The 27913-nt window shown below is 43.9% G+C and overlaps 1 protein-coding gene across 1 annotated transcript; it reads right to left on the bottom strand.

Moving 5' to 3' along the window:
- Positions 1-1261: 1261 nt before the first annotated feature.
- LOC112232785 (ADAMTS-like protein 2) lies at positions 1262-27913 on the bottom strand. Its single transcript, XM_042321272.1, has 19 exons — positions 27829-27913; positions 24340-24442; positions 23693-23835; positions 23483-23558; positions 22297-22399; positions 22035-22180; positions 21726-21849; positions 21352-21432; positions 20722-20897; positions 20095-20413; positions 12642-12960; positions 4863-4966; positions 4645-4771; positions 4113-4326; positions 3725-3880; positions 3412-3582; positions 3032-3208; positions 2589-2733; positions 1262-2136 (listed from the first exon to the last, which is right to left on the bottom strand). The coding sequence occupies exons 2-19, from the start codon at positions 24439-24441 to the stop codon at positions 2015-2017; spliced, it is 2805 nt and encodes a 934-aa protein (XP_042177206.1). The 5' UTR covers position 24442; positions 27829-27913; the 3' UTR covers positions 1262-2014.

Genomic DNA, 27913 nt, shown 5'->3' with positions numbered 1-27913 from the left:
AACTTTTTTGGACAAAGAGGCATCAGTTAACAAAACCAGTAAACTAGATAACGATATTGCCAATATGAGACACACACTCTTGAATGTATTTCAACCTTCTCAAGTGTCAGGAATCTTTCAGTTCATAAATGGGATAACTGTATGGTCATACTGTATGTCTTCAGTCTTACCCTCTCAATTCACTCTCTCATTCACATTTAGCTAACTGGCATTTAGTAACTTCAAGAATTATATGCCATGATTGATAAAATCATGTGTGATGAGCAATAAATAAATTGTATGTCCTGAAAAAATAACTAATAACATAGAAATAGCAGTATGGGCATAATAACAATAGAATGAGCAGAATAAAATGGGACACTTACAAGAGATGAAGCAGAAATGAGTCTTGAGAAATTCTTTAAAACCTTTCTTTGACATATTGTACTATTTCTTATAGCATAGCCAAGGATAACACTCAGTAAGGCCACCTTCCTTGTGCCAGACACTAATTAAAAATATAATTAAATAATACAATCAATATTTACCTTAAATACAGTCTAGACATGCAGTATAGTCAACCAGGAAATAATTTGATGCATCTTTCCACATAAGTATGGCCCTGTGTGGTTTAAGAGATTTCTGATGTAGGATTCTCTCTTCAAAAGACAAAAATAGATGCACCAGTTCACTCTTTGCTCTCTCGTCTCCACACTTGACTCTTAATACTTCAGGGTTTCAGTCTTTGCATGTGCCCAATTGACAACCTCTGAAAGAAAGGTATGTGGTTGTGGTTCATACTGAAGCCTTTATCATATTCTACTGTTTTTTCCTTATTTAGATCATATCCCTTTGGATATACCATAGCCTAGTGTGGTGTAGTAGAGTAGCCTAGTGTGGTGTAGTAGAGTAGCCTAGTGTGGTGTAGTAGAGTAGCCTAGTGTGGTGTAGTAGAGTAGCCTAGTGTGGTGTAGTAGAGTAGCCTAGTGTGGTGTAGTAGAGTAGCCTAGTGTGTTGTAGTAGAGTAGCCTAGTGTGGTGTAGTAGAGTAGCCTAGTGTGGTGTAATAGAGTAGCCTAGTGTGGTGTAGTAGAGTAGCCTAGTGTGGTGTAGTAGAGTAGCCTAGTGTGGTGTAATAGAGTAGCCTAGTGTGGTGTAGTAGAGTAGCCTACTGGGGTGCAGTAGAGTAGCCTAGTGTGGTGTAGTAGAGTAGCCTAGTGTGGTGTAATAGAGTAGCCTAGTGTGGTGTAGTAGAGTAGCCTAGTGTGGTGTAATAGAGTAGCCTAGTGTGGTGTAGTAGAGTAGCCTAGTGTGGTGTAGTAGAGTAGCCTAGTGTGGTGTAGTAGAGTAGCCTAGTGTGGTGTAATAGAGTAGCCTAGTGTGGTGTAGTAGAGTATCCTACTGGGGTGCAGTAGAGTAGCCTAGTGTGGTGTAGTAGAGTAGCCTAGTGTGGTGTAGTAGAGAAGCCTAGTGTGGTGTAGTAGAGTAGGCTACTATGGTGTAGTAGAGTAGCCTATTGTAGTAGAGTAGCCTACTAGGGTTCAGTAGAGTAGCCTACTGGGGTGTAGTAGAGTAGCCTAGTGTGGTGTAGTAGAGTAGCCTAGTGTGGTGTAGTAGAGTAGCCTACTAGGGTGCAGTAGAGTAGCCTACTGTGGTGTAGTAGAGTAGCCTAGTGTGGTGTAGTAGAGTAGCCTAGTGTGGTGTAGCAGAGTAGTCTAGTGTGGTAGAGTAGAGTAGCCTACTGGGGTGCAGTAGAGTAGCCTACTGGGGTGCAGTAGAGTAGCCTAGTGTGGTGTAGTAGAGTAACCTACTGTGGTGTAGTAGAGTAGCCTACTGTGGTGTAGTAGAGTAATTTACTGTAGAGTAGTCTACTGTAGTGTAGTAGAGTAGCCTAGTGTGGTGTAGTAGAGTAACTTACTGTAGAGTAGTCTACTGTAGTGTAGTAGAGTAGCCTAGTGTGGTGTGGTAGTGTAACTTATTGTGGTGAAGTAGAGTAGCCTACTATGGGGGAAAGGCTTTGGGGGTGTCAGGCAATACTAAGAGGTGTGCTGGGCCCTGCAGGAATGGCAGCAGGCCTTGCTGTAGTACCAGTGACTGCACAGGTTCACCTTCAGAGCTAGAGAGCAGTTGGTGGTGGGTCGGTCCTGACAGCTCTCATCTGCATGACAGAGACATTTATGATATGTTCAATCATATGGAAAAAGTAGCCTCATCACAATCAGAAAATACTGTTGTGACAAATCTATCAATTAATCAATCAATCTGCCTTTTTACCTCCATAATCTAAACGCTCAAGACTTTGGGCTGTTATGAAAGAAAGAGGTGCTTGCCCACACTAATAATTATCTCAGTTGTGAAAAGCAAAAAAGTACTGCAAATAATACAATTAAAAACAAGTGCTTTGACAATGCCATGTTCTCCGGTCTACTTTTGCCTGTGACTAGACATAAGCTACTGTAACTCTCCTAAAGTTGCCAGAGGCTGGGGTTATGTGCTGCTTGTATAGCCTGATCTCAGATCTGTTTGTGCTGTCTTGCCAACTCCTATGGTCATTGGTGTTGGAAGACAGCACAAACATATCTATTTGGGACCATGCCATTGCTTACATACCTGGGGGTTCAGTGGGACAGGGTTGCAGGGCGCAGGTCTGCTTGGCCACAGGCTTGGTCAGGGAGTCACACCCTCTCACGATCTCCCTAGCCTGGTAGCACTTTACATCTCTCATCCTAACACCCACACCACACATCTTAGTGCACTGAGGAATGAACACACCACACATCTTAGTGCACTGAGGAATGAACACACCACACATCTTAGTGCACTGAGGAATGAACACACCACACATCTTAGTGCACTGAGGAATGAACACACCACACATCTTAGTGCACTGAGGAATGAACACACCACACATCTTAGTGCAAGGATTGAACACAGCAGCACTGCTCACGGTTGTGATTTGATAGGACACCGTATATGTGAGGTGTGTAAATACAATGTATTGCTCATGTCATGATGTTTTCAGATACAATGTCATGGTTGAAATGGTATCTCACCTCAGACCAGGGTGTGGTGTACCACTTGAAACAGGGCCTCTCAAAGCAGGTGTTCTCGTCCTCTGGCCTCTCACTGGCACCACAGTCCTCGTTGTCGTGGGTCTGGAACTTCCCAGCAGTGATGCCGGCGCATTGCACGATCCTCCGCTTCACACCGCGGCCACATGTCGTGTTACACTGAGAGGAAAATAAGACTGCTTTCAGCTAAGGAATCTCTAACATAAACAAAACATCAAGAGAACGTATATAAAACATCAAGAGAACATCAAGTAAACATTGTCAAAATGCTCATCATAATATCAACAGACCATCAATAAAACATAAATAGAACACCAACAGAGCATTTATAGAACATCAACAGAAGGACCCAGTTGCCTTACCCTCTCCCAGTCCTGAGTGAGCCAGTGTGGGGCACAGTCCTTCTCCCCACAGGGATGGATGGCCAGGGGCTTATTCTCCAGAGAGCACTGAGATTCAGGCACCACACGGCCCTCTGGTGTCTTACAATACACGTGGCGTACCATCTTCCCCTGGCCGCACAACCCCGAGCACTGCAGAGGTCAAAGGTTAACAGGAATGACACAGCAAAAGCATTAGTGATCAAGAGCAACTTACAGTCAGTGCAATCACTATTCCTATCCGTAATCAATGTACCAACGAGATGGAGTAGTGTAGTGAAAGTAGTGTACTCACTGGCCCCCACTCTGACACAGTCCACTGGCGTTCGCAGGGTGAGCCTGTGCAGTTCTTAATGTTAGGGGGGCGGGTCGGGGGATCACATAACTTGGTTTCGTCTGAACACCTGACCTCCCGGGTCACCTGGGCCCTGTGGCCACACTTGGCTGGACACTGGACAGGAGAGAGGAGAGGGCACAGGACAGACTCACTTTTAATATCATCTACAGCTGCCCAAACAGTTGTAAGTAGGATGCAACAATGTACTTACTATAGTGTTCCCACGCAGTAATTCCTGTAATGTAAACCACACACGCATTCACAACCATACACACACATTCACAACCATACACACACACACACACACACACACACACGTTAACTCCCACAGTATAGCTCCACCCACCTCAGTCCACTCGGCCACCTCCCATTGGGGGCCACAGGTGGGGCTCTTACAGGCACGGCGCTCCAGGGGCCTCTCCAGTTCTGCCACGGTGCAGAGATCACTGTACACAGAGCTGTCCAGCCCGGGGGACAGCATCTTCCAGCAGCGCACCAGACGGAACTGGAAGCCCTCACCACAAGTACGAGAACATTCACTCCAACTGCTGGCCTCCCACCTGAGGGTGAGGGAATGCACACAGAGTAGAGTTCAGGTATAGTTAGTGATCTTCTGAAGTCAATTAAATCAAATATTATTACTGTAAATGGTATGGTAGTGGCCAACACCAGTTTATAGTTCCTGGTTAAGTGTGGAAAAGAGAAACATTGTTCTCAATGAACTTTGATTGCCACATCGTCCAACTGGTAAACAGTCCTTATATACTGAGTATATAAAACATTAAGAACAGCTGCTCTTTCCATGACATAGACTGACCAAATGAATCAAGCTGAAAGCGTGTTATTTTCTGGTAAGAGTGTTATTTTCTGGTGCATACCTAGGCTGGCACTCCCTCCCAATGCAGAAGTCATGAACAGGCTCAGGTCGGGTCATATTGTCACACTGCATGTCATCTACCTCAGCTCCATCGTAGCGCACACACATGGCAAAGGACTTTGACACTCCTGCAGTGGAAATTATTACAGGCAAACTAAGGAATAACTGAAAATGTCATAAGTTATCCATATACATGTGTGTGTGTGTGTGTGTGTCTACCTATAGAGCAGGTGGAGGTGCAGGGTTCCTGAGAAGACAGTTTCCAGCGGTACATGTCTGCAGGGCTCAGCTTGAAGTTCTTCTGCAGGAACCTCTGAATGGTCCTGTCAAACACAACATGACAACAAGGTCTCACACTAATGGTTATGTCAAACACAACATGACAACAAGGTCTCACACTAATGGTTATGTCAAACACAACATGACAACAAGGTCTCACACTAATGGTTATGTCAAACACAACATGACAACAAGGTCTCACAGGAATGGTTATGTCAAACACAACATGACAACAAGGTCTCACAGGAATGGTTATGTCAAACACAACATGACAACAAGGTCTCACACTAATGGTTATGTCAAACACAACATGACAACAAGGTCTCACAGGAATGGTTATGTCAAACACAACATGACAACAAGGTCTCACACTAATGGTTATGTCAAACACAACATGACAACAAGGTCTCACAGGAATGGTTATGTCAAACACAACATGACAACAAGGTCTCACACTAATGGTTATGTCAAACACAACATGACAACAAGGTCTCACACTAATGGTTATGTCAAACACAACATGACAACAAGGTCTCACACTAATGGTTATGTCAAACACAACATGACAACAAGGTCTCACACTAATGGTTATGTCAAACACAACATGACAACAAGGTCTCACACTAATGGTTATGTCAAACACAACATGACAACAAGGTCTCACACTAATGGTTATGTCAAACACAACATGACAACAAGGTCTCACACTAATGGTTATGTCAAACACAACATGACAACAAGGTCTCACACTAATGGTTATGTCAAACACAACATGACAACAAGGTCTCACACTAAAGGTTATGTCAAACACAACATGACAACAAGGTCTCACACTAATGGTTATGTCAAACACAACATGACAACAAGGTCTCACACTAAAGGTTATGTCAAACACAACATGACAACAAGGTCTCACACTAAAGGTTATGTCAAACACAACATGACAACAAGGTCTCACACTAATGGTTATGTCAAACACAACATGACAACAAGGTCTCACACTAATGGTTATGTCAAACACAACATGACAACAAGGTCTCACACTAATGGTTATGTCAAACACAACATGACAACAAGGTCTCACACTAATGGTTATGTCAAACACAACATGACAACAAGGTCTCACACTAATGGTTATGTCAAACACAACATGACAACAAGGTCTCACACTAAAGGTTATGTCAAACACAACATGACAACAAGGTCTCACACTAATGGTTATGTCAAACACAACATGACAACAAGGTCTCACACTAATGGTTATGTCAAACACAACATGACAACAAGGTCTCACAGGAATGGTTATGTCAAACACAACATGACAACAAGGTCTCACACTAAAGGTTATGTCAAACACAACATGACAACAAGGTCTCACACTAATGGTTATGTCAAACACAACATGACAACAAGGTCTCACACTAATGGTTATGTCAAACACAACATGACAACAAGGTCTCACACTAATGGTTATGTCAAACACAACATGACAACAAGGTCTCACACTAATGGTTATGTCAAACACAACATGACAACAAGGTCTCACACTAATGGTTATGTCAAACACAACATGACAACAAGGTCTCAGATGATTAGTCCTGTCAAACACAACATGACAACAAGGTCTCAGACGATTAGTCCTGTCAAACATGACATGACAACAAGGTCTCAGATGATTTGTCCTGTCAAACATGACATGACAACAAGGTCTCAAACAATTAGTCCTGTAAAACACAACATAACCATGCCTTCACAGTGAACCCACTGAACCCCAGCTCTCTCTTCCACACACACATTGCTGCATCACTGCTATGGCTGATTAACCTCAACATCAAAATCATAACAACCAGCGACATTCTGTTTTTTATACATTCACATAAAAGTGACATTCTTATCATACGTGTACTGGAACTGCTGTGTCCAATCCAGAGAGCTCGGTTTGTTGTTTTGAAAGTTTCTTACTAGCTAGGTAACTTTTTAGTTTGGATCCCGCGACGCATTTGGCATCAGTTGCTGGGACTGCTTCTCTTTGTCCAGTGATCCTGCTGACCAAGGCCGGGTCTGAGGAGCTATTTGGCGTAGCAGTTAGCCTAGCTGCTAGTTAGCTGCCTATCAAGCTAGGGGGGTTTCTTGAAGGCTTGAACGCAGCCTGCGACGCGGTTAGCCATTGTGGCTGGGACAGCGGGTTGTGCCGGGTTTGTGGCTGTCTAGATCCTTGCTGTTTGTTGTGTTCAATCTTCCCTGTGACCTGCCCTGTCTGGAACTGTGAAAAGTAACAGCGTAACCTACGTTGCTAGCTACTATGACAAAGACCAAAGCCGGAGGGAGTACCATTGAGGACAGTGGTGTCTATCACAGGTGAAGGATCTTTTAAACAAACAAAAATAGTTTTACAAGCAGTTGTTAAAACAACTAGAAAATAGCTTCGTGTTTTGTCCAAATACTGGTCGATTCAACTAATAAAAGAATGGATGACCTGACCAGAGAGGTAAAGGACCTGAAGAACAGTTTGCAGTTCTCCCAGGGTCAGCTCAATGAGTTGAAACAGGAGAAGAGCAAGATGACAGCAAACTGTAAATCATTGAGAGAGGACATCAGTTCTGTCTGTGAATCCATGATAACAATGATGGATAAATCAGACTCGAGGGGCAATCAATGCAGAACAACATGGTTGTGGATGGAATTGCAGAATCTCCACATGAGACCTGGACAGAGCCTGAGGACAAAGTAAGAGAATTGATATCTGAGAAATTGAAGATGGAGCCCCGGAAGATTGAGGTGGAGCGCGCCCACAGGACTGGAAAACATACCACCAGCCCAGGTGACAGGCCCAGGCCAATAGTGGTCAAGTTCCTGAGGTTCAAGGACAAGATAGCTGTTCTGGAAAGAGCCAAGAACTTGAGAGGAACGTATATCTTCCTCAACGAGGACTATCCTGAAGCTGTGCGCCAGAAGAGGAAAGAACTTATCCCAGCCATGAAAGCTGCCAGAGCACGTGGGGACATTGCTTACATCCACTTTGACAGGCTCATTGTCCACCCTCCTTCCCAGAAGCCTGGAAGGGATGAGAGCCAAGTCTATGGGTTCCTAGCTTCAACCCCGCAGCACACACACACACACACACACACACACACACACACACACACACACACACACACACACATATATCAACTGATTAATGGGCTGCTGAATGTATATATTGCTATTGCTTTATTTGCTCTTTTCCATATTATGTCTATCTCTGATAAGCTACCCAGGAAAGTGCTGAAAAAATAGCCCATATTAATTTATGTAGCCTTAGAAATAATGTTAATGAAATCAATAACTTGCTAACATCAGATAACATTGATACATATTTCTGAGACTTACTTAGATGAATAATTTGTTGATACAGCAGTAGCATTACAAGGATACAACATCTATAGAAGAGACAGAAAAGCTATTGAGGGGGGTGTTGCTGTATATATTCAGAGCCATATCCCCTGTAAGGCTTAGAGAAGATCTTATGTCAAGTGTTGTGGTTGCAGGTTCACTTGGCACATCTAAAGCCTTTTCTTTTGGGGTGTTGCTATAGGCCACCAAGTGCTAACAGTTAGTGTCTAAATAATGTGTGTGAAATGCTTGATAGTGTATGTGATGTAAACAGATGTCTACTTTCTTGGGGATCTGAATATTGACTGGTTTTCATCAAGCTGTCTGCTCAAGAGGAAGCTTCTCACCAGTGCCTGTAATCTGGTTCAGGTTATTAATCAACCTACCAGGGTGTTTACGTACACTACAGGGACATGATTATCCACATGTATCCATCACATTTCTACTAATACTGTAGAACTTTGTTCTAAAGCTGTATCCTTACCCATTGGATGCAGTGAGCACAATATTGTGGCTATATCCAGGAAGGCCAAAGTTCCAAAGCTGGGCTTAAAATAGTGTATAAGAGATCATACAAAAGATTTTATGTGGATGATGTTAAGAATATTTGTTGGTCTGATGTGATTAATAAGGAGCATCCAGATGCTGCACTTGATGAATTTATGAAATTGCTTCTTCCAATTATTGATAAACATGCACCTGTTAATAAGAAACTGACTGTTAGAATTGTTAAGGCTCCATGGATTGATGAGGAATTGAAAAACTGTATGGTTGAAAGAGATGGGGCAAAAAGAGTGGCTAATAAGTCTGGCTGCACATCTGACTTGCTGCAAATTGATAAATGATGTCACTAAACTCAAAAATAAAAAAAAACTGTATTATAAAGCCAAGATCAATGATACAAAGAATGATGGAACACAACTGGAGTACTTTAAATGAAATTATGGCCAGAAAGACAAATTCAACTCAGAATTCAATTCAATTTCATCAAATCAGATGGCTTATTCATCACAAAACCATTTGATGTTGCCAATTATTTTAATGGTTACTTCATTGGCAAAGTGGGCAAACCTAGGCAGGTAATGCCAACAACGAACAGTGAGCCATCATATTCATTCATAAAAAAAACAAATAATGAAAGAAAAGCATTGCAAGTTTGAATTTTGTAAAGTTAGTGTGGGAGAGGTGGAAAAACCTAACAATCAATAATGTCAAACCTCCTGGCATTGACAACTTAGATGGAAAACTACAGAGGATGGTAGCTGACTCTATAGCCACTCCTATCAGTCATATCTTTAATCTGAGCCTCGAGGAATATATTTGTCCTCAGGCCTGGAGGGAATCCAAAGTAATTCCGCTACCCAAGAGTAGTAAAGCGGACTTTACTGGTTTTAACAGCAGACCTACCAGCTTGCTGCCAGCTCTTAGCAAATTGTTGGAAAGAATTGTGTTTGACCAAATACAATGCAATTTCTTTGTAAACAAATCATCACAGACTTATAGAGATGGGCACTCAACATGTACTGCACTGACACAAATGACTGATGATTGGTTGAAAGAAATTGATAATAAGAAAATTGTGGGAGCTGTACTGTTAGATTTCAGTGCAGCCTTTAATATTATTGACCATAAGCTGTTGTTGAAAAAACGTATGCGTTATGGGTTTTCAACCTCTGCCATATCATGGATTCAGAGCTATCTATCTAATAGAACTCAACGGGTTTTCTTTAATGGAAACTTCTCTAATGTCAAACATGTAAAGTGTGGTGTAACGCAGGGCAGCTCTCTAGGCACGCTACTCTTTTCTATTTTTACCAACGACCTGCCACTGGCATTAAACAAAGCATGTGTGTCCATATATGCTGATGATTCAACCATATAAGCATCAGCAACCACAGCTAATGAAGTCACTGAAACCCTTAACAAAGAGTTGCAGTCTGTTTTGAAATGGGTGGCCAGTAATAAAATGGTCCTAAACATCTCTAAAACTAAGAGCATTGTATTTGCTACAAATAATTCCCTATGTTCTAGACCTCAGCTGAATCTAGTAATGAATGGTGTGGCTGTTGAACAAGTACAAGAGACTAAATTACTTGGCGTTACCTTAGAATGTAAACTGTCATGGTCAAAACATTTAGATTCAATGGTTGTAAAGATGGGGAGGGGTCTGTCCGTAATAAAGAGATTATCTGCTTTTTTGACCCCGCATTTCAAAAAGCAAGTTCTGCAGGCTCTTATCTTGATTATTGTCCAGTCGTGTGGTCAGGGGCTGCAAGGAAAGACCTAGTTAAGCTGCAGCTGGCCAAGAACAGAGTGGTATGTCTTGCTTTTCATTGTTGTCCCGCCCTGACCTTAGAGAGCTTTTTATGTCTCTATTTTGGTTTGGTCAGGGTGTGATTTGGGTGGGCATTCTATGTTCATTTTTCTATGTTTTGTATTTCTTTGTTTTGGCTGGGTATGGTTCTCAATCAGGGACAGCTGTCTATAGTTGTCTCTGATTGGGAACCATACTTATGTAGCTTTTTCCCACATGGTTTTTGTGGGTAGTTATTTTCTGTTTAGTGTTCTGCACCTGACAGGACTGTTTCGGTTTCGTTTTGTCTCGTTGTTATTTTTGTTCGTAGTGTTCTGAGTTAAATAAAGAAATCATGAACATGTACCACGCTGCGCTTTGGTCCGATCCTTCCTCATGCAACGATGACCATTACAATTGTAATAAGAGGGCTGATATAAATACTATGCCAGTCCCTCTTGGCTAAGAGTTGAGGAGAGACTGACTGCATCACTTCTTATTTTTATAAGAAACATTCATGTGTTGAAAATCCCAAATTGTTGCATAGTCAACTTACACAAAGGTCTGACACATACACTTACACCACCAGACATGTCACCAGGGGTCTTTTCACAGTCCCCAAATCCAGAACAAATTCAAGAAAGTGTACAGTATTTTATAGAGCCATTATTGCATGGAACTCCATTCCATCTAATTTCTCAAATGAACAGCAAACCTGGTTTCAACAAACAGATAAAGCAACACCTCAGGGCACAATGCCTCTTCCCTATTTGACCTCAATAGTTTGTGTGTATGTATTGGTATTGATATGTAGGCTACGCGTACCTTTTACAATTTTTTTATTGATGTAATTCTGTCCATGTCTACTAATGTTCTGTATTATCTCATGTTTCATGTTTTGTGTGGATCCCAGCAAGAGTAGCTGTTGCTTTTGCAACAGCTAATGGAGATCCTAATAAAATAAATTCAAAAAAATATCACTGGCTGTTTTTTATAACCAGAGCAGAGATGTTTAGAGGAAAAGGGGGACCAGGAGAGGGAGGTAGGAGGAGAATGAGAAGGTGTAGGTGGAGAGGAGGAAGAGCATGAAGAAGAGGACAAGGAAAAGGAGGAAGTGATTGGGTGAGGAAAAGAAAGAGGAGGAGGCAGAGAACAAGAGAAAAATGGATACAGTCTTTCATTTAAACAAATAATTCTAGGTATTTGCGGCAAAATGAAAAATATGACTGGGAAGAAACATACTGTCAGACTGTATTCACCTCTGGGAGAAATGTGCAGAAATTAGTCACAGTTACACTGAGATATGCCGGTGAAGTATGATTCAAAGTTCCTGTGTATGTTCAAATAATCTGTCCCCCTCCTCTCCTACTTGTCCTTCACTTCCTCTACTCCCTTCCTCCTCCTCCTCCACCTCCTATCCTTGTCCTTGTCCAATCCGTTCTTCTCCCCAGTGCAGGGGAAGACAGGGCGGGTCATGTGATGTGTTTTATGGGGCACTGGCAGAAGAACTGGCAAAGCGGTGTTTGGACACAGCGCAGGGAAGCCAACATGAATTATAAATATGATGGAATGCAATCCCGGCCAGCTCTGAGCTTTAGCTGTCTCCTCTCCATGCGATTCTTGGGATGTCTCAGAAGGAAAAAAGAAGCTAGCATTGGATCGGTCCAGAAGCCAGCATGGAGCACATTCCATTCCACTAGCCAGCAGCACAGGCCCTTGTCCCTGGCAAGACTATACAGCACTTTTAAATGCCTCTCTGCTCAGGACCTTGAAATGACTCACTCTGGTCCTCACTTAGAGAGAGTAGTGTTCACTCTAACTCCTCAGCAGCAGCATCCCTTAGTGAAGAGAGGTAGAGTCTGGTAGATGGAAGAGGAAGATCAGATGGGATTCTGAAGTGCTTTTTTTGGATGGGTTCCTATACCTGATAACAAGTTGATGTTGGGCCAACATTGGCTCAGTGTTGGGTTTCCCTTTTCAACTATATCTTCTATAACTATAACGATATGTGCCTATTTACTTCTGCTCATTGTGTGGATCTCTCCTTACTCTACCTGGTTCTGTTGGTATGGTTGTTGCTCCTCATCCCTGTCAGCAACGTCCTGTTGGGGAACAGCAGGTCTCCAGTATCATTCCTCCGCCGGCCCAGACTGAACTCCTCCAGTGAGCTTTTGAGGGGGAACTTCACACTGCTATGGTCTACCTCCAATGGCCCCACCTCTGACGAGAACAGTCCCTCTCCCACATCTGGACCAATCCGCTCGCCCAGCAAGACTCTCCAGATGAGGTTCTCTGGGTCTGGCACCTCCTCTAAAGGCCTGCTGGCTGCCGGGGCAGGGACTGCTACACTGCCTGTGTGACTGCTGTTGCCATCTGTTGGGATGGCAGGAAGGGAGAGGAAAGGTAGAGAAATTATTAAAGTGGGAGAAAGCCTTATATACTCAGCAAAAAAAGAAACCTCCCTTTTTCAGGACACTGTCTTTCAAAGATTATTCGTAAAAATCTAAATAACTTCACAGATCTTCATTGTAAAGGGTTTAAACAGTGTTTCCCATGCTTGTTCAATGAACTATAAACAATTAATGAACATGCCACTGTGGAACGGTCGTTGAGACACTAACAGCTTACAGACGGTTGGCAATTAAGGTCACAGTTATGAAAACTTAGGACACTAAAGAGGCCTTTCTACTGACTCTGAAAAACACAAAAAAAAGATGCCCAGGGTCCCTGCTCATCTGTGTGAATGTGCCTTAGGCATGCTGCAAGGAGGCATGAGGACTGCAGATGTGGCCAGGGCAATAAATTACAATTTCTGTACTGTAAGACACCTAAGACAGTACTACAGGGAGACAGGACGGACAGCTGATCGTTCACACAGTGGCAGACCACGTGTCTGCTTGCTCTGTGCGTTATTTCCTGCAAGTCAGGAATGTCAGTGTTCTGCCATGGCCAGCGAAGAGCCATGATCTCAATCCCATTGAGCATGTCTGTGTTAATGTAATTTAATTATGCCAATGTGCTTTCATTAATTGAAAACCCTTAATCTATTTTATGAGAATTTGTAAGATTCTTGTTTGCATAAAATAGACGCAGACCAGTCTTTCAATAATAGATAACAGAATTTATTCTCGGAGCGCGCTGCCACTTAACCACGAACAACAGTTTATATACAGATCATGACGTCATTTCATTGCTTTAACAGAATCCCCTCCTCTCGACAGGGACAAAGTGAGGTGAAAAGTTCATTCTAACTTACTAACACACTCCCAGGTAACTTTTGACCCCTCAACATTATCAATCACCACTGAGCTGACAGTTCTAATTAACAGAAAACTTAGGAATGCACTCACTGTCTTATCTAAAAGCCCCAGAGCTAAGTTTCTGTAGGGTCAACCATAGGCTAACGACCTTATCTGTTTACACAGTCCACAACCCATTCGTTTTATTCCTAGTTGGAATGGTGTTCATTAACTTTTATTACTCCTTGTCCGTGTCTCACAATCCCTCCTTATGAACTCATATAGTTAATCAGATATAATAAAACAGAGTATAAGTTTACTTAGTTACAGTTCCATTTAAAATGATTTGTTCAGTCATTTAATCATAATTTTACCAACAGTCTGGGACCTGTTGGATCGGCGAGAGCGCCTAAGACAGAGCTACAGGGAAACAGGACGGACAGCTGTTCGTCCTCGCAGTGGCAGACCACGTGTAACAACACCTGCACAGGATCTCAAGAGCCCGGATCTCAATCCCCATTGAGCACGTCTGGGACCTGTTGGATCGGAGGGATGAGGGCTAGGGCCAGTCCCCCCAGAAATGACAGGGAACTTGCAGGTTTCTTGGTGGAAGAGTGGGGTAACACTCTGGCAAATCTGGTGCAGTCCATGAGGAGGAGATGCACTGCTGTACTTTATGCAGTTGGTGGCCACACCAGATACTGGCTGTTACTTTTGATTTTGCCCCCCTTGTTCAGGGACACATTATTCGATTTCTGTTAGTCACATGTCTGTGGAACTTGTTCAGTTTATGTCTCAGATATTGAATATATATATATATTATGTTCATACAAATATTTACACATGTTAAGTTTACTGAATATAAATGCAGTTGACAGTGAGAGGACGTTTCTTTTTATGCTGAGTTTACTAAGACGAACAAGAGGTGTTTCCTGGTCTGGTGGTCAAGAAGAACACCTGGTGCTTTTTATAGAGTATGTAAAGATACATTTTATGTGCAGTTTGTACACAACATTAAAACAACACACAAAGCCTTTCTGCACATTCCTAACGGTAGTATAGAGGGCCTCATACCCTGACTACACCACTCGGTATTCAATTATTGCACCCACACTGCTCGCGCGCGTCAACGTGCGTCTGCATTGCCAAGGGCTAAAATAGAAGTCCTTTCTATTTCTGACGCAGATCGCGCTGCAAGTCCTGCCTCTCCCATCTCCTCATTGGTTTAAAGAAGCAGGTACCCATGTGTCATCTCCTTATTGGTTATACCCACGTGGGTGATTGAAAGATGAACGTGTTGTGGTAATACTATGAAAGTTTAGATGCCAATAACCATATAAGTTAAATGATGAAAAGGCCTGGAAGGAGGAGAGATGACTAGAAACGATTCGTTTGACTGTTTTTATGTATGGATTAATTGTCGGAGTAGAGGACCTGTGCATTTCAGGTAAAATAAAAACCTAATGTTTATATCCCAGGACAAATTAGCTAGCAACAGCAAGCCTGTGTGTCGTGATCGTGTTTGGTGTAGGGGGACAAAATAAATGTATGCACAATCACGCGCGCAGACGGTTTGGGTTCTGTGTCAGTCTCACCCAGTGGCCAAACTCCCTGCAGAACTGTCCCACAGTCCGAGTAGAGGGGCTGTCTGAGACCTTGCTGCAGGCAGGTAGCAGGCAGGCCTGCACCTATTACCCTAAGCCTCCTCCCTAAGTTTGTTTTATTCACTGCTTTAGCACACTCTGCCAACCCGGATGTTCTAGCCGTGTCTGAATCCTGGCTTAGGAAGACCACCAAAAATTCTGAAATCTTCATCCCTAACTACAACATTTTCAAACAACATAGAACGGCCAAAGGAGGCGGTGTTGCAATCTACTGCAGAGATAGCCTGCAGAGTTCTGTCCTACTATCCAGGTCTGTACCCAAACAATTTGAACTTCTGCTTTTAAAAATCCACCTCTCTAAAAACAAGTCTCTCACCGTTGCCGCCTGCTATAGACCACCCTCTGCCCCCAGCTGTGCTCTGGACACCATATAACTGATTGCCTCCCATCTATCTTCAGAGCTCGTGCTGCTAGCTGACCTAAACTGGAACATGCTTACCACCCCAGCCATCCTACAATCTAAGCTTGATGCCCTCAATCTCACACAAATTATCAATGAACCTACCAGGTACCACCCCAAAGCCATAAACACTGGCACCCTCATAGATATCATCCTAACCAACTTGCCCTCTAAATACACCTCTGCTGTTTTCAACCAAGATCTCAGCAATCCCTGCCTCATTGCCTGCATCCGTCATGGGTCAGAGGTCAAACAACCTCCACTCATCACTATCAAACGCTCCCTGAAGCACTTCAGCGAGCAGGCCTTTCTAATCGACCTGGCCCAGGTATCCTGGAAGGATATTGACCTCATCCCGTCAGGAGAGGATACCTCGTTATTTAAAAAAATGCATTCCTCACCATCTTAAATAAGCATGCCCCATTCAAGAAATGTAGAACCAGGAACAGATATAGCCCTTGGTTCTCTCCAGACCTGATTGCCCTTAACCAACACAAAAACATCCTATGGTGTTCTGCATTAGCATCAAACAGCACCCGTCATATGCAACTTTTCAGGGAAGCTAGAAACCAATATACACAGGCAGTTAGAAAAACCAAGGCTAGCTTTTCAAGCAGAAATTTGCTTCCTGCAACACAAACTCAAAAAAGTTCTGGGACACTGTAAAGTCCATGGAGAATAAGAACACCTCCTCCCAGCTGCCCACTGCACTGAGGATAGGAAACACTGTCACCACCGATAAATCCACTATAATTGACAATTTCAATAAGCATTTTTCTACGGCTGGCCATGCTTTCCACCTGGCTACCCCTACCTCAGTCAACAGCACTGCATCCCCCACAGCAACTAGCCCAAAACTCCCCCATTTCTCCTTCTCCCAAATCCAGTCAGCTGATGTTCTGAAAGAGCTGCAAAATCTGGACCCCTACAAATCAGCCGGGCTAGACAGTCTGGACCCTTTCTTCCTAAAATTATCTGCCAAAATTGTTGCAACCCCTATTACTAGCCTGTTCAACCTCTCTTTCGTGTTGTTTGAGATTCCCAAGGATTGGAAAGCAGCTGCGGTCATCCCCCTCTTCAAAGGGGGGGACACTCTTGACCCAAACTGCTACAGACCTATATCTATCATACCCTGCCTTTCTAAGGTCTTCGAAAGCCAAGTCAACAAACAGATTACCGACCATTTCCAATCCCACCATACCTTCTCTGCTATGCAATCTGGTTTCAGAGCTGGTCATGGGTGCACCTTAGTCACGCTCAGGGTCCTAAACGATATCTTAACCGCTATCGATAAGAGACAATACTGTGCAGCCGTGTTCATTGATCTGGCCAAGGCTTTCGACTCTGTCAATCACCACATCCTCATCGGCAGACTCGATAGCCTTGGTTTCTCAAATGATTGCCTCGCCTGGTTCACCAACTACTTCTCTGATAGAGTTCAGTGTGTCAAATCGGAGGGCCTGTTGTCTGGGCCTCTGGCGGTCTCTATGGGGGTGCATCGGGGTTAAATTCTTGGACCGACTCTCTTCTCTGTATACATCAATGATGTCGCTCTTGCTGCTGGTGAGCCTCTGATCCACCTCTACGCAGACGACACCATTCTGTATACTTCTGGCCCTTCTTTGGACACAGTGTTAACAACCCTCCAGACGAGTTTCAATGCCATACAACTCTCCTTCCGTGGCCTCCAATTGTTCTTAAATACAAGTAAAACTAAATACATGCTCTTCAACCGATCGCTGCCTGCACCTGCCCGCCTGTCCAACATCACTAAGCTGGACGGTTCTGACTTAGAATATGTGGACAACTACAAATACCTAGGTGTCTGGTTGGACTGTAAACTCTCCTTCCAGACTCACATCAAACCTCTCCAATCCAAAGTTAAATCTAGAATTGGCTTCCTATTTCGCAACAAAGCATCCTTCACTCATGCTGCCAAACATACCCTTGTAAAACTGACCATCCTACTGATCCTCAACTTCGGCGATGTCATTTACAAAATAACCTTCAATACCCTACTCAATAAATTGGATGCAGTCCATCACAGTGCAATCCGTTTTGTCACCAAAGCCCCATGTACTACACACCACTGCGACCTGTACGCTCTCGTTTGCTGGCCCTCGCTTCATACTCGTACTGGCTCCAGGTCATCTACAAGACCCTGCTAGGTAAAGTCCCCCCTAATCTCAGCTCGCTGGTAACCATAGCAGCACCCACCTGTGGCATGCGCTCCAGCAGGTATATCTCTCTGGTCACCCCCAAAACCAATTAATCCTTTGGCTGCCTCTCCTTCCAGTTCTTTCTCTCCTTCCAGTTATCTGCTGCCAATGACTGGAACGAACTACAAAAATCTCTGAAACTGGAAACACTTATCTCCCTCACTAGCTTTAAGCACCAGCTGTCAGAGCAGTTCACAGATTACTGCACCTGTACATAGCCCATCTATAATCTAGCCCAAACAACTACCTCTCCCCCTACTGTATTTATTTTGCTCCTTTGCACCCCATTATTTCTATCCCTACCTTGCACATTCTTCCACTGCAAATCTACCATTCCAGTGTTTTACTTGCTATATTGTATTTACTTCACCACCATGGCCTTTTCTTGCCTATACCTCCCTTATCTCACCTCATTTGCTCACATTGCATATAGACTTATTTTTCTACTGTATTATTGACTGTATGTGTGTTTTACTCCATGTGTAACTCTGTGTTGTTGTATGTGTTGAACTGCTTTGCTTTATCTTGACCAGGTCGCAATTGTAAATGAGAACTTGTTCTCAACTTGCCTACCTGGTTAAATAAAGGTGAAATAAAATAAAATTGTAAAAAAAATGTTGTAAAGGACTATTGTAGCTGGAAACGGCAGATTTTTTATGGAATATCAATATAGGCGTGCGGAGGCCCATTATCAGCAACCATCACTCCTGTGTTCCAATGGCACGTTGTGTTAGATAATCCAAGTTTATAATTTTAAAAGGCTAATTGATCATTAGAAAACCCTTTTGCAATTATGTTAGCACAGCTGAAAATGGTTGTGCTGATTAAAGAATAAAGTTTCCCTAAGTTTCTTAGGGGCATAATTCCTTCAGCCTCCTCTTGAGAGGCGCTGTTGCACCTGTTTGTGTGAATGGACCATTTCAGGTTGTCAGTGATGTGCATGCCGAGGAACTTGAAGCTTTTGACCCTCTCCGATGAGGCCCCGTCGATGTGAATGGGGGCGTGCTCTCTCTGCTGTCTCCTGTAGTTCACGATCAGCTCCTTTGTTTTGTTGGTGTTGAGGGAGTGGTTATTTTCCTGGTACCACTCCGGCAGGGCTCTTACTTCCTCCCTGTGGACTGTCTCGTTGTTGTTGGTAATCAGACCTACCACTGTTGTGTCGTCAGGAAACTTGATGATTGAGTTGGAGATGTGCGAGGCCACACAGTCATGGGTGAACAGGGAGTACAGGAGGGGGCTGAGCATGCACCCCTGCGGGGCCCACATGTTGAGGATCAGCGTGTCAGAGTTGTTGTTGCCTAGCTTCACCACTTGGGGTCGGCTTGTCAGGAAGTCCAGGACCCAGTTGCACAGGGAGGCGTTCAGACCCATGGCCCTGAGCTTAGTGATGAGCTTGGAGGACACTATGGTGTTGAAAACTGAGCAGTAGTCGATGTACAGCATTCTTCCATAGGTATTTATCTTGTTCAGGTGGGATGGGGCAGTGTGTAGTGCAATGGCAATTGCGTAGTCCATGGATGAGTTGCTGCGATATGCAAATTGTAATGGGTCTAGGGTGTGGGGTAAGGTGGAAGTGATATGACTAGCCTCTCCTTAACTAGCCTCTCAAAGCATTTCATGATGAAAGAAGTGAGCACTACGGGGCGATAGTCATTCAGCTCAGTTACCTTCACTTTCTTGGTACAGGAACAATGGTGGACATCTTGAAGCAAGTGGGGACAACAGGCTGGGTTATGGAGAGATTGAATATGTCCGTAAACACTCTAGTCAGCTGGTCTGCACTTGCTCTGAGGACGTGGATTGGGATGCCGTATGGCCCGGCAGCCTTGCGAGGGTTAAAATGCTTAAATAACTTACTCACATCAGCTACAGATAGCGATAGCACATAGTCCTGAGCATCGGGGGCCCGCATCAGCAGCTCAGTGTTGCTTTTTCTCTCTCTAAGTTATTGTATTGGTATATTGGTTTCTAGTTATTGCTGTTACCTGTGTATTGTGGAAGGGTTGGGCTGTCCTGGTCACAGTCAATGGCTGCTGTCTCCTCATACACCTCATTGGTCTCCTGGCCCTCGGCCTCTGCCATCTCGGCCCCCTTCTTCAACAAACGGTTCTGCTGAGTCTCAGGTATCGCCTTGTCATACGTGCTCTCGTTGGGGGCCACCATACTGCCCATCTCCACGGAAACCCCAGGGGTGGTGCTGTCGGGGCCGGTGTAGACAGGGGGTTGAGGGATGGGGGACAGGGACTCCCGTAGGACGGTGTACTCGTACGTAATGTAAGGGATACGACCATTCTGGTTCCACACCTATGAGGAGACAGAATAGCACAAGAGAGCTCACCATTCCCTCCTGCTCTCTCCTACCAAACTCAGTCAATTGCACATATAAAGGAAGCAATTCCTTACTTTGATGACTTTTTGAAAATCCAATCAGTCTTCCACGTTGATTAAACGTCATCACATATAATTTTTTCGTTGAAATTACGTGGGATTTTGTACCCTGCACCTACAAGTTACTGGATACGTGTACACTATTTCTAAATTAGAGATTACCCAGAGGCACTGGCTGCTCGGCGAGGGGAGGGAGCAGAGCAGACCTCAGCAGGATACAATACCAGAACATTGATGGCCTGGTTGATGGGCCCTTTGGCTACGATGTACTCGATTCCCGTCTCATACACATCCATGGGCCGCCGGTACTTGAAGACGGTACCCGCCGCATGGAAGTTCTGGGGGCTGTCCACCTTGTAGTTTCCATTGAAAAAGAAGTTCCCCGCCTGATCAGTCACAGCTGTGTGGGAGATAGGATAGAACATAGTCTCATTGAGGGGAAGGAGAACCATTGGAGGAGGACCAGTTGGTAGACTCTATTGAAAGGTCAAATCTTTGATGTTCAATGTAAACTGGAATTTCTACTCCCCATACATGACCATAAATTAATACAATAAAGTCATTTCAAGAGATCACGAAGGAAATTAAAGTATATAGATGATCTGATTAATTTCAGTTGATTAATGTACTTCCTTTAGTAACTTCCCACTGTCCCACTATCAATATTAATGGTTATCCCATTGCGGGAGAGAAAATATCCTTTGTATTTGCTGAAAATCTTGAATAAAATGTTTTACACCTTCTTCTTGTCATTAAATTATATGGATCCTAATGACATCACACCATACCAACAGGAGACATTAGAAATGTTTGTATACATGGCATAGGGAGCAGGATAAAAAGGAAGTACCCACCCAAAACATCAGCTGCCTTCTTCCTCTCAATGATCTGGATGTCCCAGGAACCCTCAGGGATTGTTGTGATAAAGGAGTAACCTTGGAGACAGGAAACAGGAAACATTATGATGACTACATTTTACCTGCAACTAAATAGCCTGGATATCAGAGGAGTCAGCTTAAGAATCACATAGACCTTGTTGTCAGATTCAGCTCTGAACTGTCTGTTGTTATCTTTCAGTGACATATTTGGGGGGCTTGTCCCTGATAGGTGTGTTCAAGATTTGGAATAGATGGAGAGCCATATCTCCTCCTCTATCCTTGCCCACACATCCACCCACCCACACACCCAATCTATCTGAGACTGTGGTTGAGGTTGAACACACTCGTACCCAAACTGGTGGCCTCGTGGCGGAAGTTTCCATTGACCCTGCTGCAGCTGCTGCCATCCCCCTGACACACTCCACACGTATCCAGTGTATTGGGCGAGAAGAGCACTCCATCACACCCGATTGGCTGCAGAAATGATGTTAACACAAACAGGATCATTATCTTCTTGAATCATTTCAGCACATGCAAAGCCAGTTGAAGAAGTATTGATACACTTTTATCATGTGACCAGGAAAATAAGCCTTTCGGCAATTCTCACAGAATATGCAAAGCCATTTCCTCGGCAGATGAAGAAACAAGCGCTCCCTAACCTCACATCTGCCGTCCACACAGACCCCTCTGTAGTTGCTGTACTTGCAGGATGTTCCGTCTCGGGCAGGAACCATCAGCTGTCTCTGGCCGTCGGCTGTGGTGCAGTGCAGGTCACATGGGTTACTGGAGATATGGACATAGTCATCTGTGGATGGATGGATGGACACAAAGGTCAGCGTTAACAGTGTAATAACGAGCCTCGAGGACAGGCCACACAGGAGGGAATGACAGAGCTGAGTGAGTTTAATATGGTTGTTTTACCGGGATACAGGGGTTTCCAGTGGTAGTTCCTGCCATTGTAGACCTGTGAGTTGAACGACCAGCACTGCTCTTCCCTGAAGCTTCTCCCAGAGGAAGGGCAGTCCTGCACAAGACAGAAAATATACACACACTTTTCTGTCTGTTCCATGTGTTTTTTATTTTATAATGGTTTTACAATATGTAATAAAAGGGTGTGACAGGGTGTGGCAACTCTGGAACAAAAGCCTGTTCACCCTGTTGCTCTTCAGGACCAGGGTTTATGGCCACAGCACTAAACCTTAAAGGGGCAATCTGCTGTTGAAACAATAACAAAGGGGGTTCCCCTCCACTGTTTCAGTAAAAGGCTGAGGGATGGGTCTGGAAAAATTTAACCACTCAAATTCATTGACTATATTCATAGATTATAGTTTTAATCATGTTTTGAGGCTATAGGCTGACAGTGTTTGTTTACATTTACTTTGTTTACAAACATTGGAGTTAAACAATGTTATATTTGGGGTTCTGATTGGTACTGCAGTTGAACAAAGCTCCTGAAGCATTTCAGTGTCACGCCCTGATCTGTTTCACCTGTCCCTGTGATTGTCTCCACCCCCTCCAGGTGTCGCTTATTTTCCCCAGTGTATTTATCCCTGTGTTTCCTGTCTCTCTGTGCCAGTTCGTCTTGTATGTTTAGTCAAGTCAACCAGCATGTTTTTCCCTGTACTCCTTTTCTATTGTCTTTTGCTAGTCCTCCCGGTTTTGACCACTGCCTGACTCTGGACTACTTTCCCACCTTCCTGATCATCCTGCCTGACCTTGAATCTGCCTGCCCTTCGGTACCTATTGGACACTGAGCTGGCTTTGACCTTTTGCCTGTACACAACCATTCTCTTGCTTACCCCTTTTTGGATTAATAAACATTGTAAGACTCCAACCATCTGCCTCCTGTGTCTGTATCTAGGTCTCACCTTGTGCCCTGATAATGAATTATATTCTTCAAAAATCAGTGGGTACATATCATTACTTTATAAGTCTAGAATTGTATGTAATACCTGCAGATTACCCCTTTCATCTATTTGTATCTCAATTGATAAGAAAAAGAGCTGTGCTAACTTCTGCATCATATACTTTGGGTTGTGGGGTATTGTGTCAACATGCATTTTGCTAACGACAGGAAAAGGGGTGGCAGTACTAGATGCATGCTAACCTTGGTGTTACAGAGGAGGTATTTTTTCGAAGTGCCAGTGCAGGTCATGTTGTCTCTACCAGCGGCTGCTTTCTTTCTTTGGATAGAAAATACATACATTTAATACATGTGCTAAATGAATGTGCTAAAATAACAGGTTAGAATATAATTGAATAGAATAACAATAGAACAGAACAGTATAGAATAGAATATTTCTTTCAGTGGACTGACCTCTGTTTGAGACAGTGCCTCTCCTGGGACATGACCCCACCTCCACAGGTGCGCGTGCAGGCGGTCCACTTGGCCCACTCCCCCCACCAGTATGTGGTGGACTCCAGCTCATCCTCCAGACTGTTGGAGGCTGCCCCATCCTCCTAGACAAATACAGCACCCTTAGAGAACAACAGCAGAACAGGGCCCTGTACACACAGTGTGACTAATTATAAGCATGTCTAGCCACTCTGACAATCTGAGTGAAGTGGAGACAAATTATATCTACTGTGCTCTCCTTGGAAAAGGAGTGAGAGAAAACAGCTGTGGGTTTTTATAGAAGAACTCATGTAAGAAGGACCAGTCAGAAGATGAGAGGGACAGAAAGACGGAGCAAGAGTGAACAACTGGCAAATAGAGAAAAACAGAGCGAAAGAAAGACAAACAAACATTGTGACTGACGGACTGATATTAGGCCAGTGATAGAGGTGTGTGTGTGTGTGTGTGTGTGTGTGTGTGTGTGTGTGTGTGTGTGTGTGTGTGTGTGTGTGTGTGTGTGTGTGTGTGTGTGTGTGTGTGTGTGTGTGTGTGTGTGTGTGTGTGTAGCGAGAGGCCAGAGATGGGCCATCATATGCATAGACAAAGTAAGAGAGAGATGGAGAGCGTACCTGTCCCCTGGTTGAGAGGTTCCCTACAGACAATCCCAGGGTGAGGAACCCCAGTAGCACCAGGCTAGTCTCCCCACATTGTTCCCACGACCAGATCCGCATCCTGACAAGAGAAAATATACAGATGGGACAGAAGAGTGAAGAGCTGAAGACTCACACCCATAAACATTAACTACAGATGTAAGGTCTTAATATGATCACCCTGTTGCAGGAGAACATTTAACATGCATGTGAGGTTTAAAAAGGCTTCTAAAGTTATAAGACACATAATACTTGTAATTTCCTTATATTCCTGCTGTATAAGACTGGCTCAAATTAAGATCCTACATCAGGTACTGACAAACGGAGTGGGAAAACACTTTGATTTCGAAAGACATCCTCAATAAACACTTGGTATATCTGATACAGTCGACTCTTAACAAGGGCACAATCATATCAAATCGTTATGTGTCACATGCACCGAATACAAGACCTTACCGTGAAATGCTTTCTTACAAGCCCTTAACCAACAATGCAGTTTTAAGAAAATAGAGTTAAGAAAATATTTACTAAATAAACTCAAGTAAAAAAATATATTTTAAAAGTGACACAATAAAATAACAATAACGAGACTATATACAGGGGGTACCGATACAGAGTCAATGTGCGGGGACACAGGTTAGTCAGTGTAATTTGTACATGTAGGTAGGGGTAAAGTGACTTTGCATCGATAATAAACAGCGAGTAGCAGCAGTGTAAAAACAAAGGTGGGTGTCAATGTAAATGTAGTCTGGGTGGCCATTTGATGAATTGTTCAGTGGTTTTATGGCTTGGGGGTAGAAGCTGTTAAGGAGCCTTTTGGACCGAGACTTGGTACTCCGGTACCACTTGCCGTGTGGTAGCAGAGAGAACAGTCTATGACTTGGGTGACTGGAGTCTTTGACACCTCCTAGTATATTGGTCCTGGATGGCAGGAAGCTTGCCACCATGATGTACTGATGCACTATAAGATAAGAACAAACTCTGTTCACAGAAGTTCACCAGTCCCAATTCAAACACAACATTTTTACTTACTCCAGATATCCGTATGCTGCGGTATAAAACACGCTTTTATAACAGTCTTTAGCTATCACATATATCAGGGGTCGACTATCCATGCAAATGTGTTAAACAGACCAAATTAGAGCACTTACAGGTGTTTCAGAGGAAACATATTTATGTCAGACCCATGTGGGCTTCAACGTAAATGTCTTGAAACATTTTAGTGCACTCAATCCTTGAGATAGTCAGGTGGTGACACAGGCAGGCTGTTGAGTGAGCACAGGTGTTGGAGATAGGATTTGGACCATGAAAGCAGCATGTAAAAGTTAAACAAGTCTCAGTGCTGGATTGACTAAGGTAAGTTTCCTGACTCAAGGCCTAGGCTTCCACACAGGTAGGCCTTTGTTTCCTCCACCTCAGTGTAAATGCACCGGCTGGCCCAGGTGCTTACTGTAAGGTAACACAAACACACACATTCAAACACACACTCACATACATTCATGCAAGCACACACACACCAATGACATAAACATCCAGTCACGCTCCGATTCTAGGAAAGGCCCCCTTGCACATCCCCCTGTCCCGTCTCTCCTCCTCATCAGGCCCACAGCTCCACTTAGGTAGGCTTCTTAAAATAAGCAAACAGATCGTCTAGCCCTGTTTGCAGTCTGGCTTTTTCTGGCACTATGTATTGGTGACAGGTGTCTTAAACTACCCACTGGAACACCTGGAGTTCATTATCCTCCCAGACACAGCTGGAGTACATCCAGCTGCCAAACACACACTCACTCTCTCTCTCCCCACACAGACAACGCAGTCTCTCACAGACCCCTCTGTCTGTCGCCCGTGAGACAGGCCTTCCTCCTCACAAGGCGTCCCAGGGCCACAGAGAAGAGTAAACACAGCCCTGTGTGTCTCCCCATTGCCACACCCCCAGCATCCCCTGAGCAGTGGGCCTTAGGGGGACAGAGGGGAGGAGGGGTGTTTTTCCTTCATTGGCAGCAGACAGATAGCGGACAGTCCCTGGGGAGGCTGTGGGGAGCTGGGGCTGCTCCGACCAGGGCTGTCTGGTCTGGATGGAAGGCCCAGGCAGACTCATCCTTTTTGATCCTTTCTTTAGCAAGCCTTCTCACGTTCATATTTGAAGTGGAAAAGGTATGTTGATCCAACTCAATTGTCCGCTGCTCTCCACGAGTCCTCAACCTCGCTCTGCTTACACCAAGTGCAGAGAGAGGAGCGCAGGCAGACAGACACATAGAGGCTGAGAGAAGTTAAGTAGAGTTCACTCACGTTTTGGAGTGGAGAGAGAGTGCATGTGGTCTGTCATTGCGGAATGAGAGACACTTTAGACATTGTTTCTAATAACCACGTTGGGGACTCCGCCACCTTTGTGCCAGAGTGCCTTCAAGTAGTTTGTTCCATGCCTCATTCTGTGTGCATTGTTTTTCCTCAGTGACCATAACCATAATTGATGTGTTCTTTGTGAGTAATGGTCTAGCTATCAAATCCTTCTCCTTCACACTGAGGCACTTTCAAACAGCTGAGCCTACCATCCTCAGAGCAGCTGGTGGGGATTTCTCCTTTACCAGGTAAACTTTGTGTCACTAGCTAGCTTAAGATGAATGCACTAACTGTAAGTCGCTCTGGACAAGAGCATCTGCTAAATGACTAACATTTTTAATGTAAGAAAGTGCAAAATTCTGCAATCTCTACAATCACCACACTTAGCGCCAAGCAATTGACTTAATTTCACTATTGTTTAAGAAAGAATCATTACAGAATGTACACTGACTATCTTAGACTGGTGCTTTTCACAATATTGATCCACAATCATTGAGTAATAATTTGTGTAGTTTTCTACTCAAGATCCTAATTCTTCTGCAGTTGATGAGAACTAGATTTGATCATCTTCACACGTTTAACAGAATACCTAAGACGTCATCAACACTAATGCATTTAGTATGCTATAACACATGATATAGTTTATTGTTCAAATCACTTTTTCATTGGGCAGTTTCAGAACTTGAATTAGCATGAAAAAGAGCCTCCCCCTCATCAGTCTCTCCCACAGCAGTAGAGCTCTCCATCAATACACACACATTCACAACCACACACGCATTCACAACCACACACGCATTCACAACCACACACGCATTCACAACCACACACACACACATTCACAACCATACACACACATTCACAACCATACACACACACACACACACACACACACACACACACACACACACACACACACACACACACACACACACACACACACACACACACACACACACACACTTGTTTTGGCCAGGAACAGGAGACAAGTCTCATTGGCTCGACTACCACATCACAAAACATACTTCATGGTAGACACACACACACAGAATCACTTATGAACACACACATTATATACACACACTTTTACACACAGACTGGCTGGAGGAGTGTAAATATTTACCCACTCACCTAGCTGCAGTCCAGGGGCCGCCGAGTTGTGTGATGCCGGGTCAGAGTGGGTGGTGTGGTGGTGGTGCTGCTGTGGAGATGTGTG

The sequence above is a fragment of the Oncorhynchus tshawytscha genome, linkage group LG04 (genome assembly GCF_018296145.1).
Source record: "Oncorhynchus tshawytscha isolate Ot180627B linkage group LG04, Otsh_v2.0, whole genome shotgun sequence".
In the NCBI taxonomy this organism is placed as follows: Eukaryota; Metazoa; Chordata; class Actinopteri; order Salmoniformes; family Salmonidae; genus Oncorhynchus; species Oncorhynchus tshawytscha.
Note: the sequence above shows the minus strand (reverse complement) of the source record. Positions and strands in the feature narration are given on the sequence as shown.

Excerpts from the sequence above, each read along its gene's own strand:
- LOC112232785 (XM_042321272.1), bottom strand. The coding sequence starts at position 24,441 with ATGCGGATCTGGTCGTGGGAACAATGTGGGGAGACTAGCCTGGTGCTA. Across the intron at positions 20,414-20,721 it reads ACCAGGCCATCAATGTTCTG|GTGTGGAACCAGAATGGTCG; the intron begins GTATTGTATCCT and ends GTCTCCTCATAG. Across the intron at positions 4,772-4,862 it reads CACCTCCACCTGCTCTATAG|GAGTGTCAAAGTCCTTTGCC; the intron begins GTAGACACACAC and ends TTTCCACTGCAG.